The sequence below is a fragment of the Bacillus rossius genome, chromosome 13, assembly GCF_032445375.1.
Source record: "Bacillus rossius redtenbacheri isolate Brsri chromosome 13, Brsri_v3, whole genome shotgun sequence".
In the NCBI taxonomy this organism is placed as follows: domain Eukaryota; kingdom Metazoa; phylum Arthropoda; class Insecta; order Phasmatodea; family Bacillidae; genus Bacillus; species Bacillus rossius.
In genome coordinates, this window is record NC_086340.1 from 23,240,220 (window position 1) to 23,265,016 (window position 24,797).

The 24,797-nt window shown below is 35.2% G+C and overlaps 1 protein-coding gene across 4 annotated transcripts in view; it reads left to right on the forward strand.

The window, feature by feature from the left end:
• Positions 1 to 329: 329 nt before the first annotated feature.
• The window catches only part of LOC134538374 (myeloid zinc finger 1-like), a 55,011-nt gene continuing 30,543 nt past the window's right edge, over positions 330 to 24,797 (forward strand). For 2 of the 4 annotated variants that reach the window (XM_063379640.1, XM_063379643.1), the window contains exons 1-2: positions 330 to 672; positions 1,937 to 2,133. In XM_063379640.1, coding sequence (XP_063235710.1) covers positions 2,046 to 2,133 — 88 coding nt within the window. In that variant the 5' untranslated portion in view covers positions 330 to 672; positions 1,937 to 2,045. The other 2 variants (XM_063379641.1, XM_063379642.1) reach the window with 2 other exon arrangements.

A 24,797-nucleotide genomic window follows, 5' to 3' on the forward strand; every position in this document is an offset into this window, starting at 1 on the left:
GAGTACCGGTGTTTGGACGTATGATACACAATAAAATAAGGTAATTAATATTGATTTCAATTTTATTTCAAAAAAGAATCGAAATATATGTTGGTTTTTGAAATACATTTTTTTCTTTGTTCTGCAGGTACAAAATTTAAAGCCGAACTTAAACAACATAATACCTGTTACTCTGGATTTTATTTTTAGATGTGTGTTTACGCCGTTCTGCGATGCAACTGATATCGAATGGGAGTTATTTTATAATATTTCAAGATTCACCGATGCTTTAATTTTAATCTGAGACGAGAGTAATATTGATTTAGACCCCGCCGTTGGTCTGTGTTTGGTGGTGTAAGCCGTGCAGTCGGGTTCCCATGCACGTGAGGGCGGACGTTTGGCAACGCCGCGCGCCGCCTGGAAAGCGAGTCGAGTCTGTGCCGCCGAACGCCCAACATGAGACTGGCCGCCTGCAAGTCGGGACGGGAGCTGGGCGAGCAGCTAGTGTGACTCCGAGCACCGCCGGGAGAAATCTCAAAAACGCGAATCAAATGCAGTAATGCAGTGTAAAACACTGCGCACCAACGCTATAGATGGCTCTTGCGTCTGCGGGTTCGACCCCGTATGTCAACCTTTATTATTCAATAGTGCAGCGGGCTGCTTCTCGATATTTTAAGGAGTACTATAGGTCTGGTGAGTTATTTTTGTTTACAGTGATGGAATATCATAGGCGACTGTTTTTGCATACCGAGATGTAATGTTGCGTATAGCATGAGCACCCGCTTTGGATACCGGATCGCATCATCGCTTGGTTGTTTTGAAGATATGTGTTTTTAAACTGTGTTTTTTATTTTTTTTTTTGTGGTAAAGCTTTTGCGTCCTGAGTTGCTGCTCCTTTGTGATTTGAAGTTTGTTTGTTCATTCCTGTTCATCTCCAGTGTGTTGATAGATGTGATGAAAAGACAGTGATACGAAAAGTTGTGTGTGAAGGCTACATAAAATGCAAAATATCGTGTATGGAACGTGACGTTTGTGGAATGTGGGGTTAGTTTTCCAAGTGCATTTTTGTGCCGAAATTTTTATAGTGATGTGCTAGGCAGGAGGGAAACTTGACAGAATGGTGCAAAAAATATTCCGTGTACGGTGAAACAGTGTGCATTGTAACGACGAAATTATAATTTTCAAAATTTTAAGTGTACACAGGTTTTCTAAAATTGAAATACATGGTCTATGTGCTAAAACGTTAATAGTCTAGTTTCATAATTAAGTTGAATTTAGGCGGTATAATTAAATACTCGTGGTTCCTAATTGGTAATCGTGGTTAGTTTGGCAGTTTCATCGAGCATTGCGAAAAAAATGTAAGGTTATAGAATGTTTGCAGTAAATAACCTATGAATGTTTTGAATGGCTATCATGTAAACAACTATATTGTCATTCATTACATTGTGAATTGTTTATAGTAGAAGCTAATAACTTAAATGACACACAAATCAAATAACTATTAATTATGCATAACATTAATGGAAAAATATAGCAACAGTTGTTTTAAGAAAAACTCATTAAATGCAAATTTTTGTTCTTTGATTTTTATTGGGCTTGCTAAGATATACAAATAATTAATTGAAACTGCAAGCCCAGAATAATGTATTCTAGCATTTAGGCATTTTGCAACCTATAAGTTTATCGAACAAGAAAATTGTTGTGTGTCCAATCATTTTGGAGCTGATGCTAGCTCTTGGTGTTCAAACATTATCATGTGGCTTCAAACCAATGGTTTAAGGATTATGTGTGAATGTGAAGTGTTGGAATCATGGTTCATTGGGTAGTTGCTGTTTTTTCAGCTGCGTCTAGAGGTTTGTAGCATTTCTTGAGTACGGCTAGAGGAGTATAAAGTTAAGCAGGCACACACACTGTCATGCCAGCTCAGTTTGGGCTAATGTATTTTCTTGTTCTGCAGGCTAACTAAAAGAGAGTAGATGGGGCTGAACTCTGTCAGATGTGCCGTGGCGAGACCACGAGACAGCGGCTGTGTTTTTTTGATCGCTAGACTGTGATGAGGAGTCAGGATGGCTCTAAATTTCTCAGCGTCGTTTGCTGCGTGCTTGGCCGCTGGCCTGAAGGTCCCTCGTCAGATAATGTACTGCATAGCACAGGGTAAGGAATGTACATGGTAACTGCGCCTACCTTAACCTGATACAACTTACATCAGCACTCCATTCACTTTTCTCACTTTTAAGATTTTTTTTTTTATCTAGGCTACATTTCTTGTGCAGTTTGTTAGATATTAATTTGCTTGTCAGTATTAATGTAGTTTTGTGTGACTTTTGACTTTTGTTTGGCTAGTGCATGTGTTAATAATTAAGTTGGAATCATGCAGTGCTATGCTAGCTCTCATTGTAGAATAGTGTTATGTTAGACTAATTAATGCACATGCATATTTAGTGCTAGTAAGTTGCTACTTGCAGAGATGGCCTCGAAAGATGTGATCCTGTCAAAAGTAACAATTGTTGTGTTTCAAAAGTTAATACTCAAGATTTTGATCATAATTTGTTTATTATAAGTTTGGTACCTAATTTATAATTAAAAATAACAGGAAATTCTAGTACTTGTTCTAATTTTTTCATAATGCTAGTCAAACTCCATTTTATTTTGCACATTCAAAGTAGTTCTTTGTTTTACAAGATATTTTGTGTCTATTTTTTTTCAAGAGAAGCTATATAATGTATGCTATGATTGCTGAAGGATTATCATATTATTGACACACTTCAACCATGCAAATTGAAGAAAGGATTCTTAAATTTTTTTTGTACATTCCATATTAAGTTTGCTGTTGTAATAGGGTTTAATATTGTCATCCCTACTTTAATTCTAATTTTCAAGGCTTAAATAACCTCGTCTTGTGTGTAGGATGGAGTTGAAGTTTTTATTTTAAGTGATTTCTGACAATGATCTTATTAATGCCTGGCCACAATCAACATAAGAAGCTTTTCATAAGCACAACACAGTATTATAGCCTACATAACAGTTGAATGCCTACCTGCAATTGTACGTATTGCATTAAGCATTTACACAAGCCTGGTATGATTTTGAAGTATAGTTCATAATAGATTTAACTCTTGCTTAAACTGATGTGTTTTCAGCCAATCAGAAGCTCTGAAAGTCCTAATTCATCCTTTGGATATTATACTTCAATAAATATCGAAATGTGTATATTGACTAGATTTTGCAGAATATATTTGTTTTTATTAGGTTTGCACATTGGAGTTAATCCATAAACATCACTGTCCAATTTTCAGAGAAGAAAAAACATATTTGTAGGCTACATTTAATTTTGAAATTCTTGTGCAATAATGGAATTTATTGTGTTATTACTAACTTTTTGTACACACTTTTTACTATAGCAGCATTAATTTTTCGAAGGCCAATACAACAAAAATAAACAAATGAAGGGGGGTTAAGTTTTAGCATGGATGCTGTTATAGTTTCGTGTTGTATATGTTCTTATAGCTATAACTGTCCATGCTTTAATACTATGTTGATTGTGTCTGGGCCTTCAGGCATAATGTTAGGGCATGATATTGTCTACAATATTCTATCTAAGTTAATGCTCCATTGTTTTTTTTTGTATTTAAAGAAAGCCTAGCATTTCCAAACCATTTTTTATTCTCGTTTTTTCAACTAATTCCCAGTACAAATTGGGTCAGGTGATAGTTTCATAAAAAAAAATTCTGATGTTGACAAAACTGACTAAGCAGTAAGGTTATGCAGCATGCATTGTTTGGTGTCCTTAGGCATTATGCTTTGTATTTTTAGAACTTTGTAAGTACTACCACAATTAACTACAACTATGGATGTAATTGATTAACCAAAATTTTACACATGCCAGAAATATCCATTGAAATCAATCTTACTAATGGTAGGCCTATAGTATGCTCTTTTCCAGTAACTGGCAGAAAATATTTCTGCACTCTAGTGGTAAAGAAAAGAAGAAAGCATTATATACAGAATCTATGTGGACACCTAAACATGCCACAGACAAAATTACTAAGTTTAGAGAAAAAAACGTGTTCAAAAGAGCTATTAAGAACCCCAACATGTAGGAGCAGTTATTACCATCTCTTTCCTGGTTAAGAGATAATCTATCCCTTAGTTTAAAAAAAAAACTTAAAATGTAACAGATTATTTTCAAAAAAAAAATTTCAAATATATTTGAGTTTTTTCTAGAAAAAAAAAGTTCTAGGTCAACACTGATTAACATTGCTCTAAACTAAACAATCTTCAAATTTTTCGAGATAAAGTTCATTTAATTTTTTAATTTATACAGTGAAACATCTTTAATCGAGCATGCTTGGAACCGTAGCTATGCCAGATTAGTTATTTAGCCAGATTATAAAATGTCAATATATTTTTAATGGGAATACCAAAGAAAAATTAATGTTCAGTACAAAGGTATCCAAAACATGTAATAAGCTGCTTGACATGAAGTAGGTCTTCTATAAAAATTCACTACGGAAATGTGTTCGTGAAATGTGAAATTAAATCAGCTTTAAAACGGGAAACACTGTGCTGAAATGAAAACCGACAGTAAGGATGAACTCTGTGCGAACTAAACAACGCCGGCAGCATAGTAATGCCATTTGGCGGCCAAGATTACAGTCTGAATACACTCGGGAAAAATCTGAACGAGAGAGCCTCAATTGTTGTCACATTTCAGAATGCAGGGTTCGTACGACTACTTAATATCCTTAAGTCCTTAATTTGTCTTTAATTGAACAAGGGCTCTTAAAAGTATACAATTTTCACTAATAATCCTTACAAACTCCTTAGTTAAGTCTGAGAGCATGCAAGTAATGGGTAAATGCTGGTATTTTAATGTTCTTCTGTTTTCGACTTGGCAGCAATTGGTGAAAACTGCGCAGTACAATTGGATAGTTTTGAACCCATCCTATTAGATTTTGTAAATCGGAAACTTTTGAATTTGTTTTTAATTACCAGCTTTTATGCTAAAAAAAAAAGTATGTGTGACTGTTTTATTTTGAACTTAAAAAGTAAATGTAATTAGTGTTTAAATTAAATGTTAGGTTAACAAGTTTTTCTTGAGGCATTTTGTGATAGTGTTAAAGGGGTCCTTAAAAACCCCTTAGTTTTTAGTTTGCGCAAGAGGGTACGGATCATGGAATTTGCCTAACCTTAGAATGTGAGATTAAAGACCTTTCACAAAAATAGGAACAACACGCATGTTCCAACCAGCCTTTAGTGCACTTAGATCATGTTGGGATGATTACTGCTTCATAAAGTAGATAGACTTAAGTGTATCAGTCTGGGCATTAAATTTTCTTATATTTTAGTATTACTATTTGCAATACACAGTTTTTTTCATGAAGTTGTGGCTTGCATATTTATTAATTTTCTCTCTCTTGTCTATATTCTCATGACAATCTTGCTATAGGCATGAATTTGTGTATGTAGTAAACGTTCTGTAGTTAAACTAGTGTACCAAATGCTGTGCGTAAAACCCTTTAATGTAGAGTGTGTGTGTGTCTTCAGTATTGATTTGGGAAATTTTAGCAGTTGTTGAAAAATGTGTTAAACTTTAGAGCTATCTCATTATAGCGCCAATCACATTGGATGTCACAATCAGGATGTCTACAGGTCACGAAAAAGTAATGAAACCGAAAGACTGATCACGAAATTCACAAAAAAAGTAATGAAATAAACAGCAACTATGTTCTAAGTTCCGTAACTTTAAATCATGAACAGCCTTTTGGTAGCTTGCAATTTTTTTTTTGTGCCTCACTTCAGTTTGTAGTGGCACATTATATATAAATATTTGGAAATTGTACATTTGAATTACAATATGTTGAAATTATCTCTGAAAATATTTAAGCCAATTTTAGAATCTAGTGAATATTATATATCAGTTTTGTTTTATGTTTAATTGTGCTTGTTTTATACAAAAATTACCCTGTAATATTAATATAGCTGTTGAAAAATTTAATTAATACGTCACAACGGTTTGTCTTACGAAGCATACTGCGTTAGTCTGTGCCGTTGTCATTGTGTTGTCCAGAATATTTGTTTAGTTTCATCGCTGTTGCTCTGTTTTTGTGGTGTCCAGATTATCAATTTTTATTATCATTGGATTCATCTGTTTGTCGCTGGACTTACAACTGTCTCATTGTCAGTTCGCTGTTTGTGCTGTGATATTTCTTCTGGCTAATTCCTTCCTCTGAACTATCTCTGTGCTATCTGTGTGTTTGATATAAGCTGGTTTTCTGTGTGTTTGTGTATTCATTTTTTTTGTGGTTTCTCTATGACATACAGTTAAAACCAGCAATGGATATTACCATGAAAATCTTTTAAATCAAGTTTCTCCATGGCAAGAATCATTCAAAGAACGTATCAATACCCGGCATGGACCACTATGCATCAGTCAATTCGCAAACTGGAAAAGAAAATGATCCTTCACTCAAAGTGTTACACTAGACCGAACAGACTGACGATAAAATCACCAACCTCATCACCTTAGATCCTACTGCCAGGATTCAGTGCAAACCCACCATTCAAATACCAGACAAAACCAGGTGCACTAACCACACAGCAGCAAGCTACCTCACAATTATGGCTTTCCGAAAATCCACAAACTAGGCATGCCTCCTTTATGACCTATCATTGGCTCTTGCGATTCTCATGTCTACAACTTTACAAATTTCTGCTAACAATTGTAGAACCACTCGCAGGCTAGACACCCACTTCCGTTAAAGATTCTGGTCAATTCATATACATAGCCAAAACATTAGAAGTATAACCAACCGACACACTTTCGAGTTTTGATGTTCAAAGCCTTTTCATCAACGTGCCTGTATCAGAAACACTTACTGTGTTAAAAACTAAATTGAATCATGATAGTACACTGAAGGAAAGAACAAAAATACCTATCCCATCGCGCATGGAATTTATCACTCTGTGTAAACACAACATATGGTTGGCAATAGGTTGTTCTCTCTCCTTTCATGGCCAGTATTTTCATGCAGAGTTTTGAGCAGGAAGTATTAAACATAACCAACAACCCACCGAAATTCTGGCTTCGTTATGTAGATGACTTTTTTCTTGTTTGTCAACATGGACCTGAAAAGTTTTCATATTTCCTCAATTCACCCAGGCCTTATATACAGTTCACATATGAAACAGAAACTGATGGTAGCCTTAAAGGGAAGCTGCAAAATCGCCATTACAGTATACAGGAAACCGACACATACAGGCGAATGCCTGCACTTCAATTCCAAACCACCCAACTAGCACTAAAACTAGCATAATTCATACTTTGATTAACGAGCAGAAATAAATGGTTCTGACAAGGAATCGGTTGCTCATGAACATAATCACTTAAAAGATGATCTCATAGCAAATGGTTACACCCACCTAGCAGATAAAACAGCATTTGTTAATAGCTTACTCAGAGAAGTATGACAAGTTGAATTTTCTCGAAAGGGTTTAATTTGACTACAATGGACGTTTTTTCTGCTTGAATAGTTGGTCAAAAGGGGGGAAAAAAGCCTGGTGTCAATGCTGGTAGAGTTGTGTTTGAAACACAATGTTTATAAATACTCAACACCGTCCTTTCCATTGTTATTTTATCCCATCTAGATCCAGTGCATGTGCAGAGCTTTTGTTACATATAAACCTACCACATGAAACAACTTTTATTTCTCATGGAACAAATTCGTATAATATTTCAAGAATTTTATTGTAACACTATTCCATTAATTTTGTGTGCACATGTACCCAAAGCAGATTATGTAATGTAAAAAAAAAAATTTCCCCACATATTGTCTTTTAGCAGGCAGGCGAAGCCAAATTATCTGTTGTTACAGATAGGCCGACAAAAAAAAAAAGGTTTTTGTTTGTAATAGCTAATTCATTGGACATTTGAAGGGTGTTTCATCACCTGTGTATAACATATTGTTGCGACCTATGTGGGGAGGACTGGGTTCGTAAGGGATAGCCCAGTTAAGTTTTATTACAGTTTTATTAATTACTAATATTTACATTTCTAATAAATAATTGTACTGAAATAATGTCCGATCACTTATCACTGGCACTTAAAATGTTCATTCGCAAGTCACTCAATGCCAGTCGCACTCCAAACTGGAGCTAGGCTCAACAGTGGTTCGCTCCTTACCCTGCGCCTGTCCACACACAGTCTCGCGCCACTCAGTCGCACTCTCGCGGTCCGGTCTCTCCGTGTCGCGCCACTCTCGAGGGGCTCTTTCACCCTCTTCGCCAATGCCATACCTCACCTTCACTTGCGGAACTCTCCGAAATCTCGGACCTTGCTCGGAACACTCGCGGCGGCTTCCGCGAAGGCCGGCGTCGCTGCTTAAGTGCCTGCCCATCTCGGACCGACGAGAGCGGCTGTGACACGTCGCGTCATCCCGGGCTGACCCGGCGCCCATTCACGCCACTCAGCCATTCAGGCCGCTCAGCGATAGATAACAGCGCCGAGGCAGGACGATGCGTGGGGAGTGGAGGAGGGAAGGGAGTAGCGACGACCCTTGTAATCTGACCAGGCGTGCATGGCATTCTTTACGTCAGTGTACGGCGTGTGACACCAGTGGCTGTGCAGTGCCGCCAGCCAGCTCCGAACCTGGCATCGCGGCCTGGTCTCTCGTGTTCATAATAGAGGTGTAAAAGTAACGAAAAAAAGCGTACCCGTATGTATTCGTTACTATAACAATTAGTACTCGTTACTATTGTATCGTTACGTTACTCGTTACTTCTGATACAGCATAACATGCTATGTTATGTTGCAGCAATGAATCCAGTCGTATTGCGTACGCGTACAGTATTATGTCGCGTAAATAATAACAAATAGAATATAAACAATTAACAATATTTTATGGTTAACATTTTTGTTAACCAAGAAACAATTAAATTTCATCAGAGCGACTTTATTATATTAGGGATCGTCCATTAATCACGTGAGGCTCGAAAAGGAGGGGGGGGGGGAATCACGTAATATCACAAGGGGAAAGGGGGGGGGGTTGTAGAGAGATATCACGTGTATTTTTTTTTCCGCCCAATTTCTACTAAACCGAAAAGCAATGCGTGACCTTGACTCGCCGTAGCCAGGCAACAATAATATCCCCGCCCGCCGCAACATGAACCACCCGGCTCGGCTTGCCAGTCACCAGTATGACTGTGATTTCGGCGCCGAATACATGCGTAAATCACATATAAGCCTTTCCTTTATTATTTTTATGCCAGTGAGAATAAACCTGCAACCTTAATGTGTGTCTGGACATTTTTATCACTGTACTTAATTTTCCAGAATTAAATTAGATTATACCTATATTTAAAGATAATATTCAGAAATTTTTAAAAATATTTTGCACCAAAAAATACACGTGATTTATTGGGGGAGGGGGGGGGGCGGGTTGTCTGAAACCTCACCACAAATCACTAGGGGGAGGGGGGGTTAAAAATTTGCCAAAAAAACATCACGTGATAAATGGACGACCCCTTATCTCTTTTAAGATAAGAACAAAAAAACGTGAAAATACGCGATAATAAAAAACAAAAACATACATATTTCTCATTTGTAAAAAATACTTTCTTACGTTGTTTCTAATCCAATCTCAAATGCGAGTAACGAGGTGCAGCTGTGTGTAACGTTTCGTTACTCGTTACTAGATGGCGCACCCGTTACTCAGTACCGAATACATACGGTTTGCTACAGCTCTAGTTCATAACAATATGTAGGTGAGTATGCCCTTATGACTCACTTAGTAAATTAGAACAAAGATTTTTTTTCTCTTTATTTTGCTGTCATTAATTATTAATAGTTCCTACAAATATTATTTGGTAATTCTGAATGAGAGCCTTAATTCTGTAAGGGGGGGGGGGGGGGGTAGGGGACATTCCAAGATATTTTTTTTTTTTTTACTTCCTGAAATGTTTTCGAATCACTCTTCAGAGGGCATTGTGATATATACTTAAAGTACATTACCAGTAGTTTACTGTCTTAAAAGAGTAGTTAAGTAGGGTAGATACATTAGAACCTTAAAAAACAGTTGTGCTAGGTTAGCTACATTAAGATACTGTGGAATCATGGATAGTTATGTAGACATGGTTAGCGTAATTAAAAATACTTTGAAATTAGTGAACATTTGGTTAGGTTTTGTTAGCTATATTAAATAGTAAAGAATGTTGGTTAGGTTAAGTTAGCTAGATTTTAAATTAACAGCCATAACCAATCGTTCTGTTTCTTACAGTATTTTTAATGGAGCTAACCATCCATCCCTACAATTTTAAAATATTGGGAATGGAGCTAACATAATGCAACAGACTAGTATCACAAATCTATATATATTTTTTTAAATTTACCTAACCTAACCACCTGTTAAAATTGCAAACTACTGGTGAACTAATTGAAGTTAAAAAAAAAAAAAGCTTTCTTTCAGAAGTAACTAAGAATTTTTATTCCATTCCTGGTATGTAGAATGTAATACTGAAAAATCATTATTTAACATGTTAATTCATCAACTTCATGTTTAAAATATAACTACATACCCCAGGGAAGGTTATACATGCTTTATTGCACCATAAATCACTTTATTGTAAACCGTATCACTTATGCGGGGGAATTTGAAGGCATATATCCAAAATGGTTTTTTCAGTTCAGTTTTTGCTAGAACATAATAGATGCTAGAAATGAGTCGAGCACCATTCTTACCAAGCGAGCCACATATGTTGTGTTTCCAAAATGTTACATTGTTAATTAAAGAAAACACTAAAATACTTTTAGACATTGCATTTTAAACGTAAAATAAAAAGCATAAAAGATGCCAGCAGCATTGAAACCATAAATTCAACATTGTAACCACATGTTTATAATTTTTAAATATACCTACGAATTAAGTTATGAAAAACCACAATTACAATTAGTATTACACCCAAACTCTCCGCTGGAGCTAAAATTAGTCCGCAACTTTATTTTATAGCATTAACACTCATAAAACTATTTAACATTTTAAAAGTACGTCAAATGTAATCAAATATCTGGGCAAGATGCTGTAGTGGTCTAACACTAGATTATTTAAGATGTTAAAATATCCACAAGAACTCTTCCTACACATTCATTATGATAAATTATCATTAATTTTTACAAGCAGCACAAGTCCCGATTCCTCTCCAAATTAATGTAAAAGTTTTATTAACCAACTTGGTTTTTTGAAAACTCGTCCGCCATCTTGATTTGGTAAGCCTTAAGACTCGGATTTGGCGGCCTAGTGCCTGGAAATTCCTTTACTTGGAACATAGGACGCCTTCAAGAAGGGAGGGTGAAGTTTGGTTCTTGCAGTGTAGTTAAGGCTTACTTTTTTTTCATTACAGGGAGCCGAAAAGATAAAGGCCTATAGGAGAGGTAGTGAAGCATACACACACACACATACATATATATGTATATATAATATTCAATTCTTACTACTAAGGAAACATAACAGAAAGATGCCATCCTGGTTTCAACACTTTTTTTTAAATAATTTTTTATATTATTTAATATTAAGAATTTTAGCTCGGTTTGACCATTGGACATAATTAATGGAATGCCTTGCTTATAATGTGCAAAGCGTCTTGTGATATTAGTATTGGTTTTCATGTGTCCTCTTATCAGTCTGCTTGTGCCCGAGGACGGGAACAGATGTCGGTTCCTGAAACGTCGCAACTGTTTGTCTTAGGGCCGGTTGCACCAATAAATGTTCGGATCCGAGATCGTAAGATCTTTGTTTCAGTGTGATCTCAAGTCGAATCTGAGATCCAGTGTATATGTGTTGCACCAAAGTGAACTTGCGAGTTCAGACATTCGATCTCACGATCTAGGTTTAGGTTGGTAAATATCGATTGTAAAATGAAAGCAAGTTTTCTATTGGCTACTGAATTCCGTCTAGTCACAGAGAATTTTCTTTAGTATGTTTGAAGTTCTTGCTGTAAATGTTGGCATCGTGATATTTACATACAAGCCTATTTTTTGTTTATTGATTACAAACTTGTGGTCGGTTGAGTTTTGACTAGGGTACACGCGGGTACACATGACGATGGAAAAGAAAATTTCAGTACCTAAAAAAGGGTTTTTTATCTGAAAAAGAAAAAATCATCCTTGTCGATTTGTTGCAAGAAAGACGATATTTTAGAGTGTAAGAGAACTGATGGCGTGTTTTGTAAGCAGAAGGAAGAATCTTGGCAAGAATTGGCATAATTTTTTAAATAACATTATGATGACAATTACAGTACTTCGGGCATACCTAAAAATATATCGGCCTAAATTTCGTGTAAACTATTGTAGCCCATCAAAATATCAATTGTAAACAAACCAGTATCTATGCGAACACGACTACAAAACACAACAAACCAACGAAAAATACACAAGATCTCGGATCCAAATGCTCTGAACCATCAATTTCGGTGGTTCAAACAGAGGTTCACCTCAATCCTATGTCAGAAGGTGAACTCGAATGGTGCAATCCGTTTGTGTGTCGATCCTGGTTCATTACCTCGTATGATCTCGGATCGATCAGCGATCTTCAATGGTGCAACCGGCCCTTAGAAAGCCTGCCGTGTCCGTCTGTGCCATCGTCTTTGTGTTGTCCAGATTATCTGTTTTTTTATCATCGTTGGTTCATCTGTTTGTTGCTGTGTTGTTCAAGATTGTTGTTTGTCTGTATTTTCTGTTCTTGTTACAACCGTCTCGTTGTTAGCTCACTGTTTGCCTGTGCTGTGATGTTTTTTTATGACTAATTCCTTCCACTGAATCATCTCTGTGCTGTCCAAGTGTTTAACGTTTGAAATTGGCTTATTTTGGCTGGTCTTTGGTGTGTTTGTGTATTCGTCTTTCTTGTTCATCATTGCGGTTTCTCTATAACATACAGTTAAAACCAGCTGTGGCATATGTCCATGAAAATTTTTTAAGTGAAGTTTCCACATTGCAAGAATAATTCAAAGAACATATTAGTTAAAAAGGTCTTGAAAAAGTTCTGAATAAGTTTGCAGATCAACATATCTTTCACCTTGCATGCAACACTCACAGTATGACATTTTTTGTTCAAAAATACACAAAAATCTTAAATATGATATATTTTGCACAGTTCATTGAATGTTTGTTTTAATTTAACAATTCCATTTTGCACTGACTAGATTTCAGTGTGCATTTTAGCAGGCAATAACTCTCTCTTTCCAATGCACTATTTCTGCCATTAACACTGTCCGTGTTTGTGTGCGCTGTTGCCAGATACACCTAAAGAGCTTAAAAGTTTTAAACAAAATTTTATATTTTAATGAAAATTTTTTTAAATGTAGGTATCTAAAAAAATTTATTTTTAAAAGGAAAATTTGGTATGAGAATCTTGGAAATACATTTTCTTGTTGTATTTCATTCAAGAGCATCATCTGATAATATTCAATTCTTACTTCTAAGGAAACATAACAGAAAGATGCCATCCTGGTTTCAACAGTTTTTTTTTAATAATTTTTTTATATTGTTTAATATTAAGAATTTTAGCTCGGTTTGACCATTGGACATAATTAATGGAATACCTTGTTATATATAATGTGCAAAGCTTCTTGTGATATTAGTACATTGAAATGCATTTCATCGGTTTCCCAATTCTGGGAATTATTTAGTGGTCTTGATGCATTGACCTTAACAATTAGTGGCGTGTTTACGTACAATTGTAGTTAATTGCAGATAGTTGGTGAGGTTAAATTTCAGCAACTAAAATGTAAGACAGAAACGTTTATGGTATGTGTTGACTTTTGAGCTTAAAAATGAAAGAAATATTGTTTGAAAGTTTATTTTTTAAAATATTTATTCATTGAATATTCATTATGCTTCCATGCTTACAAGTGTTTTCCATAGTTATTTAAGAGGATATGTTAATCAAAATAACTTGTTTTCCACCCAGTAAAGTGTGCTAAGTGTGCCTATTGACTGTCATTTGCTTCCGTTCAAATAAATTTACAGTATTAATCATGTATAATACATTTAAATGGATGAAAATAAACCCTTGAATTACATTTAGAAAGTAGGCATAACATATTCTTACTATGTAGGTACATACTAATAACATTTCTAAGCTAGAAAAATTTTTTTTTTTAGTATGGAATATATTTTTGTCAAATAAGATTTCTATTAAAAAGAAAAATTATTTAACTTGTTAACGTAATTATCAACGTTTTTGTTTACTAAAGCCATGTCAGCCATGAATTGCTGATGACACAACATGCATTAGTGCATCCTGGTATGTGTGAGGTAAACTAGCACTGAAAGCTTCTGGTTTTTCTCACCAGAGCTGCTGTTGACTTACAGGATTATAATGATTGGCTGAACACACACAGGTATCTGAAATATTTCTGCATAGTATAAAATATTCTACCATAGGCAGTGAAGGAAGAAAGTGAATAACCATTAAGGAAAGGGTACCTATCTAATTTGATTTGTCATCTTACTAATTGTTTGATTGTATTCAATGATACACAAGTGCCTTTGTCATTGTGCCTGTTTGGAAATAAAATTTCATGTAGATGAAAAAGAGCGCTACTTTGAATCTATGACTGCTACTTCAAATAATGCCATAATTTATTACAGTAGTTGCTTCAAAACTAGTCAAATTGAACAGCATTACATTGAGGGGCAGGTATATTATATATTAATATATTTTTATCAAGTTATTTACCATTTTATGATTTTAAGTATACTGTAATAGCATTTTTTTAAACATACTAAAGATTAATTAGAGTGATACTGAAAAATGACAAAATTATAAGGCGGGATTCGTATAGAATGCCAGTGTTCTCTTGAGGACTAGTGTCGCAGGTTCGTTCGTTCCAGCGCCGTGGCATTGAGTTAGTACCCAAGTAGTTCAGAGCCCAGTATAATGTTGAAGATCCTGTTGCCTTAAGCTTCTTTGCATTACTCTGTGCCTGATTGTGAACAGAGCACACAACATAAGTTTTAGCAACAGAATCAATGACCCCTAAACATTTCATCCCTACTCATATGCTGTACTTACAATATCCATCCAAACTATCTGCTAGACACAACTGTGCTGCATGTAGCATACGTAGAATTTCTATTTTAGAAAAGAAGTCTTCCTTTGTTACGACACTGAGTATTGTTCGTAACAGATATGTTGCCAACTAGATTTCAACTGCTTTCAGTAATCAATGTAATACAGAGTGTAGCGCCCTAGTTTTGAGTCAAATGCTTGTTCTCTCTCTCTATTCCCTTCACATCTCTCTCTTCTAGAGATAAATGTTTAAATCTGCCACTGAGTGAGTGCATGAATGATATTGCCTTTAGTTTTGAGTATTCTATATATTTACCACTCCCCAAAGTTTTCAGATTCTGATTTTCCAGGATGACTTCAGGTCACGGGCGTTGTAAGGAACTCACGGAAAAGCAATTAAACTAAAGGACTGGACATGAAAAGTCCCAAAATAAACAGCAATGGTGTTGAAAGTCATGGAACTTAAATTTCCAACGACCTTAAGTTTATAAGGTTTTGAGTTTTTGACTTGTCATTTTTAGTTACACATTAAATATAAATAGTTGCCAACTACTCACTTGAATCATCTGGAAACTATCTTTGAAAATGTTTTAGCTCTCTTGCATAAAAATGGGCATGCTTTTGCGAATAGTACAGTGGAGTCCCGACAATCCAAAATGATTGGAACCAAACCCTTTCGGATCAAGCGAAATCATATTTAAAATAAACCTAAATGACATTATGTATGATTACATAAATGTTTATTATTACGTGTGATTACGCAGTTTATTTTATAATATCATTTTAAACAACCTGATCTCTGGCAAAATGGGTGATAAGAGAGTGGAACGCTGCCTAGTACAATAGTGTAAGTTGTTGAGTACATTGTCTAACTTTAAATTTTGTTGTAATTTTCAGAAATATACCAAATATGTATTATTTAGTATCACTGTGGTTTTATTGTAATTTTAGTTCTTTCTGACTTTAGTTTTCAGATTAAGTGGACTTTTGGATTGTAGAAGTATGGATTATTGGGACTCCACTGTAGTTCTATTACATATTAGCTTATATATATATTAACAATATTTTTTGTTGAATATAGAAAAATATTGTGATAGTCTAAAAACATTAAAATTAGATCAAATGACTTACAAACATTGTTGCATGTTGCATGCAGATTCAAATGATATGTATACTTTCTCTGTGTGACTGATGGTTCTAAAACTATATCCAAAAACCTTGATAAGCACATGACTTTATGACATTGGTGTAATTTCCGTCCATCAGCAAAGACATTTCAAGGACAAGCGCCACCAGAATCTTTATGCTCGGCGGAGTGTGACATGATTCAGTAGTGTACAATCTATAAGAGTTTGTTATTTATATAATGTTGGAGAGTGCTACAGTGAAGATGGATACATCATCAAAGTATTTAAAATGCATCATTTCTATTAACAGTGCAGTTTTTAAAAACTGTTTTTCAGAAAGGCATAGCAAAGTTTAAGAAAACCAAGCGAAAAGAGTAATGACAGAACTCTACAGCTCAGCAAAAAGTGATATATGTTTTGCACAAACAATTCTTGAAAAGGAAAAGCACTTTAAAGATGTTTCTGGAAATCCTGTGGTTGTGGATTTCGCTCAATAGCATTGACATCAAAGTTGAGGATCTTTCGAAATTGTCTTACAGTGTCTCTTTGGCTTAAGTACTTCAAACAAGTTTAACTAATGTGCATTTTCATTTGTTCTGAGCACACTGGACACAGGGGCTTGTGTTTGCATTGTGTGCACAAGATTCTTCCCAAGTTTCATGCAGCAGGGCACTGCCTGTTTATACGCTCATTAAATGGAGGATTTTGACAGAGTAATGCCACCAGAGGTGGGTTTTTCACCATTAGACATAGCCATGAGTTCTACACTGGCACATGGTCGGATCAAGAGATTGAACAAGACTTGATATGGCCCCTCAAAAACCAAAATGGTTTCATCCATGGACGTGCTATCACAAAGTTCTCTGGCCCCCATTACATCCACTCGTTTCCAGGATGTTTGAAAATGTGTAATGCAGTTTAGGAATTATATGAAACGACTGAGCAAGTTAGTTCAAATGCTCAATATTGTTTACGCAGTATATAGTTGGGGTAAGTTTTCATAAGATTGTAAGCTATTCTTTTAGTTTCACCTTGTTGATCTTCGAGACTCTCGTCTTGCTGTAAACAACAGTGACACGAGGGTATTTAAAGAATGGCTAGAAACACACACTCAGTTCCAGCGTGTACAGTATCTGCATTCTCTTTCATCCAGAGTCTCTCTGCTGATTCTAGAGAGAACTGCGATAATGCACAAGAAGAAAATTCACATTGCAACAGCACTTTTTTTCTACATGTTGTGGTAGTTTTTACTGGATACAGTGGAATTCCAGGAAGTAAAACCAAGGAGCAGATATGATGGGCAATGAATATGTCCTGTCCTGATATTGTCTTGGAGGAACAACCATTAGTCATCATTACAGGCAGAGAACGGGTAAAACAATACAAATTGTAGGTCACGGAAACATTAAGAGGCTAAGAAACAAAGACGCAAACATGAGAAAGTCAAGAGTATCTTAATATGTTGTTTACCAAGGTCATCAAACACTGCACCAAAATTTAGCTTAACATTATTTTTTTCCAGGTTAAAACCTAATTTGACTGGCCTACCGATGATATGTTGCATTGATTAAATATTTTGTTAACTGCATCGAATAAAAAAAACATGCATTATCCCTCCGTCAGAGCATGCAGGAGGACTTAAGCATTTATGTCGCATGATCTTGTTTACATAACATTAATTTGCCCCATTTCAACATAAATTTTCATATGCAGCTTAAAGATATAAAGTGAGGTTTCCAAGAACGGTCATGTAAAAGTGAACCATCTGTAGGTAGAACACAAGTTAAGATGATGATATCTTCTGAAATAGTAGTCTGATTGAGAAACAATGAAATGTGTGCCACATGACCGGCTGGTGGCTTTGAGTGGGGATGCACTAGTTCTCAGCGTTAAGGGCTCGGTTCAAGGTCACGGTTGTGATTCTGTCCCGCTGGAGAGCGCTAGTAGTCACGATCAGTTGAACACTCGTTATCACAGACATATATTCTTCCCGGGCGCCGCTGTCATCCGCGTAGAAGCGAGGGGACACGATAATTACAACGCGGTGTTGCCAAGCGTTATCTGACACGTGACGCTCGCACCAAGGGCTATGGGCTACCGAAGACAGGCGGTTCCGCGGTCGCTCTGCAAGCTATCCGAGGGCAGCTAGGCAGTGCCTTCTGCTTCCGAATGGGCCCCAATTGGCAGCTTGTGCTATTTGCTTGCTGGTTTAACCATGGATATATTGAATAGCAGTCCGTGGACCATTTGGCTGGCTGGTGGGAAAGGCAGTCTGGTACGATTAAGGAAAAGTTAAATAGAATATTACCTACAAAATTATATTCAAATAAAAAAACCACAGAACTAAGGGCAAAATCCTAATAATTAAAACAGAATTATTTTTTTGTGTATGCTCAGTTTAAAGTTATTTCCATAAAGGACATATATATTTATTTCAATGGTTTCGATTTTGGCAAACAATATTTTGATAAGTTAACGTAACTTTTTTTTTTAGTTTCCTGATATCATCTTCCAATCGGTTTTGCAATAAATATTTGATACATTCAGCAAAATACGTACCGTTTGTTTGATTCAAATGTTACTATATTTATATAAATTTGAAATTGTACGTTATTAGACTAACACTGGATTGAAAAGAGTGCAATATATAGGTACTAATCCAGGCTAATACTTTGTTACCAATAAAATGTTTATATCTTTGAGGCCTATTGACTCGCGTTTTGATTAGGCTGGTATATGTTACAAAACGCAAGCAGAATTAATAATAAATAAACGACATTTTAGCAGTTTTTCTACAGTTTATTTTCATCTCGTGGTTCCGGGTTATAAATGTCCAGAACATTTAATGCAATACCTTACTGGACCCAATATTTTTCACCCAAGATATATGTAGTCCGCGATTGCCTTGATATCCTTACAATCTAGAGCCTCGGCTTATAACTTATATTAGGCACAAAAATATTTCCTTCATTGCTGCGATGAACCTCCCCGTTTTTCACAGTCATTCGAAAGGAAACTTGACATTCGACTACTATAAACGTAAACACTGCTTTATATTAACATAATTCCATGTAAACAATTTAGTATTTATCGAAATATTTAGGTATTAAATGAATAACGCCCAAAAGCACCTCCTTTACTTTGAACCTCGGGAAAATCACTTATTCTACTCATTGAAAACAGAGACTTTACCACTCGAATCGGAACTACGCATGCAGGTTTTATTTAATTCCAATAAATGATTGATATAAATTTAACCACACAATGTAATGATTTATTTTCATTACCTACTTTCATTTTCTTACTAAATGAATGACTGAATTATTCACAAATATTCAATTACCGTAGTGTCACGTTCATCCGACCTTTTCTTATCCAACATATTGTATTATCCGACATTTCACAAAATAATAAATATTCTATCGGAAACATAAACGAAAATTTTGTCATAATAATTTTTGTTGATCCCGACTCTAGGTACTGCAACTTATTATTCAGCCATATTTTTTTTTATTTTTTATTTTGTAAAAAATTTTATTAGGTTTGAAATGTATAAAGCATTAGCAAATTTTTACGTTTATAATGTTTTTATATTATTACTTTTCTGTCGTAGTTTTCCCACTACTATGTCGAAACACACAAGTGAAAACATACAGCTATAACGAACATTTCTCTGCTTCGTAAAAATAAAAGTAGCTATTTTGTAGTGATTTTTTTTCCTGTGTAGAAAAAAATAATTAAGAAGTTGTGGTTCCCAGATAAAAAGGAAATAGCTTCACACGAATTCTTAATTCACACCTTTTTCCAGCTCTATTTAATTATATTTTAGCTTTTTAGCTGATTGCTTCAACTCTTTCAGCTTTAATAAGTATTGCAGTTGTATTTTGTATGCGCCGGCTTGAATGTATGTTATTTTTGGAGAAATCGTTATTTTCACTGATCTGACCTGAATAATAAAATTTAGAATACATTTAGATTTTAAATGCTCATGCACATTATAAAATGTTCATAAACTAATTTGATCAGTTAAATAGTTCGCTCATGTTTATCTTTTTCAAATACATGGTGAACAGCGTGCGCTGTGGATGTAATAAACATTTATTATTTTATTTAACAGTCTGAAATAAAAGATGGAAATATTCAGTTTACCTATCTATTTACAATATTAAATGAGTTGTACAATTTGTCGTGCTTTGCATGTCGTTTAAATGTTCAGTATTTTGAATATATATATATATATATATATATATATATATATATATATATATATATATAAATTACGAGGTAAAAAAATCGCTGCTACTAATAACTGTCCAAGCAATGTCACAACGACTTATCCATCTAGTTGCTCACTCAATGATCCTCAGAAAAGCACTGTTCACCGTAGCTTAAATTGCTAACAGCTCGGCTGTAAGCAGACTATTACCAAGATAACGACTGTACATTGAGTCAGAAGTTCTTTGATGTGGTAATGCACAACATCGCGAAAATTCGCCCGCTAAGAAGTTTGGCACAAATTATACTGAAGATTATGGGAGAAAACGTAATTGCAGTTACTAAGTGACCACTTCACTACATAAACCTAAATGTAACTTTTATATATATGTATATTCCAGCCTCATGAGCCATCTGAATTAACTTACAATTAACTTTGTCCAACGTAGGCCTAATCATTGGCTACAATATCAAAATTATTTTCAAGGGTCTGTCGAAATACCTCAATTTCGTAAATATAGTTTGTAAAGAAAAATAATTTTTTCCTGTTGTTCGAATCAAATACAACCATGTTATAAAAAGAGCAACATAATAACATTGTGCGTATTATAATTGTAGACATTGGCATGTTGATAGTATTAAATTCTCTTGTAAGTAAGAAATTGTTTAACTGATAACAATGTATTAATATCCTACATAGTAATCTTCATTTTAAAACATCCAATATTTCAACTCCATTAATTTCAGCACTGACTAGTTTTAAAAACTTTGATACCTTATTTTATTTTACAGGTTCCCGTGTGCCGGCGGGTTTGTTAGGGCTTGGCGTATCAACTACCTAATCTTAGGAACACTAATGCCTAAATTTATTGGCCAATAAATGCAAGACAATGGCCAATAAAACCGCCGGAATCTTTATTACTAATGCCTAAAATTTATTTCAAAATCTCTTATCCATAGTTAGAAGTCCATAGGTTTTGACGTGACGTCTAATAAATCTATGAACTCCGGCTGCACGGACGAAAAAGTGTCCCGTAACGCACATTGTCACACTACGGATGTCCCGCTACAGATGTGTCCTGTTATGCTCATTGTACGCATGCGTGGCATCTCTCTTCCAGTCGATTGGAACAACCATCGATTTGACTTTTCAATAATATTTTCGTCGTTTGAATTATTATTATGTAATTTAACGATCGCTCACCGATTTTCAGCACAATCGGTACGGTTATTAATTTCCCACCTACCACTATAAGAAATAAACATGGCGGACTACATACGTTTTTAAAACTTCCACAACACAAAACAAAATTTTTACGAATATATATATATAACATCTGAAACAATAGTTTCTAATATGGCTTCGTGGCCGTGCGGTAAGCATCAATGACTACCAATCCAAAGGTTGACGAATAAAAATTCCGGCCACTGCGATACCTTCATTTTTGTACTTGTCAAAATAAATACGGCTAGCGCGACACTACAAAAGTAATAAATTTATTTGAATTAATGAATGCAAATAAAAGTAAATTTATCAATTAAATTGTAGATTTAATTTCACTCCTTTGTATCCATACAATATAGTGTTAATTCAATAAAAATGATTCAATTTTATTCATAAAAGTATGCAGAGGTAGATTTTATCATACAAATTATAGAAAAATTTTAAAAAAAAATCTTCCTCAAAGAATATAATATGTTTAATGCCTAAATGGTTTGGTTGCAAAAACCTATTACGGCTCAGTCTCAGGCCGAATATGATATTTCATTTTCTTCTGGATCAATCATTTCATCAATGTTTTGTTATAACGTTGTCACGTTAAGCTATCATCCGTAAACCAACTTTACAGACAACCAATTTTTTTGATTGCTTGTCTTCTGCATTCCATATATGTATATTCACGTAGGTCTTGGATTTCTGCGACAAAAAAATGCCCTACAACGACTTATGTTTGTCATTTCTTCCATATAAACTTTAACAGCAGGTATGACGTCGCTCTACCTTCTTGGCTCTGGCGTAGAGCGTCTGACTTGTAACTTTTAGGACCCGGGTTCGCGCCCCGGCTCCTCCAAGGCGGATTGCTCAGACAAATGGTGGTATTTGTCTGATAGGAATACAATCCCTTGTAACAAGTGAGGCTTACCCAAGAGGCGGTTTGGGTGGAAACAAAAAATCTTCTAAATTGGCTTCCATATGGGAGTACGTTTCTTTATGTGCTCCCATATGGAAGCCAACCTGGTAGGTTTCTCTGGGGTCGTGGAGTTTTGCCAAAAAAAATTTTTTTCATTTTAGATTATAAAATTTTAACGTTTGATACATTATCGCGTTGGACAAATATTAACCACTTTTTAAATACCAGACAATGAAATGTAATTTTAAAATAGTTGTATCAAACATAATAATTCCTTTTACAAGTTAATATTTACGTTACATTGCATTGCATTACAATATCTAAATCAAAATCTTATGCACGGAATTTGTAAAATTTATCTGTATTTTATTTATTATAAAATCCTTGTATATTTTGATTTTTGTCATAATTTTTTTGATAGTTTTAATAGTTTCATCACATTTTTATGCAATAATTAAGCTTAGATAGTTTCTTGTGAAATTGTTGCTTTTCAACGCTCGCTCTTTACGTCTGCCAGTCCGGGGCGGATGGACAAAGAAATTATATAAAAAAATTATACAATTTTACAAATATTCATGGCACACCCGGAATTCTGATCCAAATTCCTTCCAAGGGTACATAGCGTCTTCAGCTACTGTCACCTGAAATAATACTGTTGAATATCGCATAGAGTGGTCATTTCATGTTGCACATTTAAACGGTATTGCTTGCAATCTTTTAAAAAGGCTTGCTGAATTTATAGGCAGGCAAAATAATAAAACTTTAAAATGTGTATTGTATTTCTTGTAAGGCTGCGTTTACCATACACAACCTATAAAGCCAATAAAAACATTTTACGAATGAATAATATATTGATTTCCCGCTGGAAATCTTTAGCCCTAAGCCGGCTGTTCACTACAGAATTATATACTGCACTGACTGTGTTGCTTTAAAAAGCATACTCTAGCCGTGAAACCCATAAAAATCATAAGGACGAGTGGCCGCTATGCGCGTTAGAAGTGATGTATCAATATATGTAAGTGATAGGGGAATAATAATGTCTACGAATGTGTGGAATGTGTGCAAGTATGCAAGTGAGCAAGTAGACAAATGCGCAAGTATTCAATTAAGCGAGTGTGCTATAATGCAAAAATTTCATTGAGCACCTCACTCCTGAGCCCCGTTCCCCTATCCTCCTTCGAGTACGACACTGCTGATAGTTACCCTGTAGGCATTACGCTTTTGTTATGCTGATTACAACATCGCCTCATCTTACTTTACCAGCTGTAAAAAGGTTACAATTAAATTTTCTTAAAATAATTGTTGCATCATATAAATATATACGGCGAGATCTTGGAACACTTACGCCAATTTGTTCCCATGGCTGTAGTGTAGCAACTGGAGAATTGAACCGAGGAACAAAATCACTTGAAGTGCGGGTTCACTGTTTCATAGCCTGTCGCGTGAGAGCTGATGATAAGGGGTGGGTGAGGGGGAGATAGGCGAAGTGGCAACTAGGCCGTTCCTTCTCTCTTCCACGCGGCCCTTATCTCATGTCCGCCGCCGGCGGAGCACGTCATATTACCAGCGTGCATTGCAGCCTATACATCAGGCACTGCCACAAAATACATTTAAAAAATTTGGTGTTGCTTGTATATTTAACCAGATACATTGTCATAGCCAAGGACTTTTCGTGAGATTGAGATATGACCAACGTTGTTACGAGATGATTAAGGGGGTAGAACATACTGACTGATAATTGTGACAAAATTAAAACTTAATTTTACAATATCAAACTTAAAAATTTAAATTAAATTGAAATTGTTTTCGTAGAAACATGCATGTTTATAATATCTACAATTTGGTGTTTGTTTTAGTTTTCTATTACAATAACTGACGGAATCGCGTGCATTTAAGTTTAACCTGTAAATCCCTATCCTGCCATTCGGCTAGCATGGGAGTGAACCGAGCCCTTAAGTTTCTTGGGGGCAGTAGCAGAACAAAGATTTTGTTCTTATGGTTATGATTCTCTGCAAGTCACACATTTATTACTGACAGCCCTTAAATTTCTACATGCCTTAACCTGAACGTAGTGTGTGTGCGCATAAAAAATATTTGCCTTTTTTTTTTAATGGCAAAGCAATTTTTTTTATAAAGTTTAGTTACTGATTTAGGATGTATTCAAGTATCAGTCTACTGATGTAATTAATGTGTTGCTTTTTGATGGCATATTCAGAAAATAATGAATTTTTTTTTTACAATTTTTTGCACAAATTATATTAGAATTTCCTAAATATTCAGTT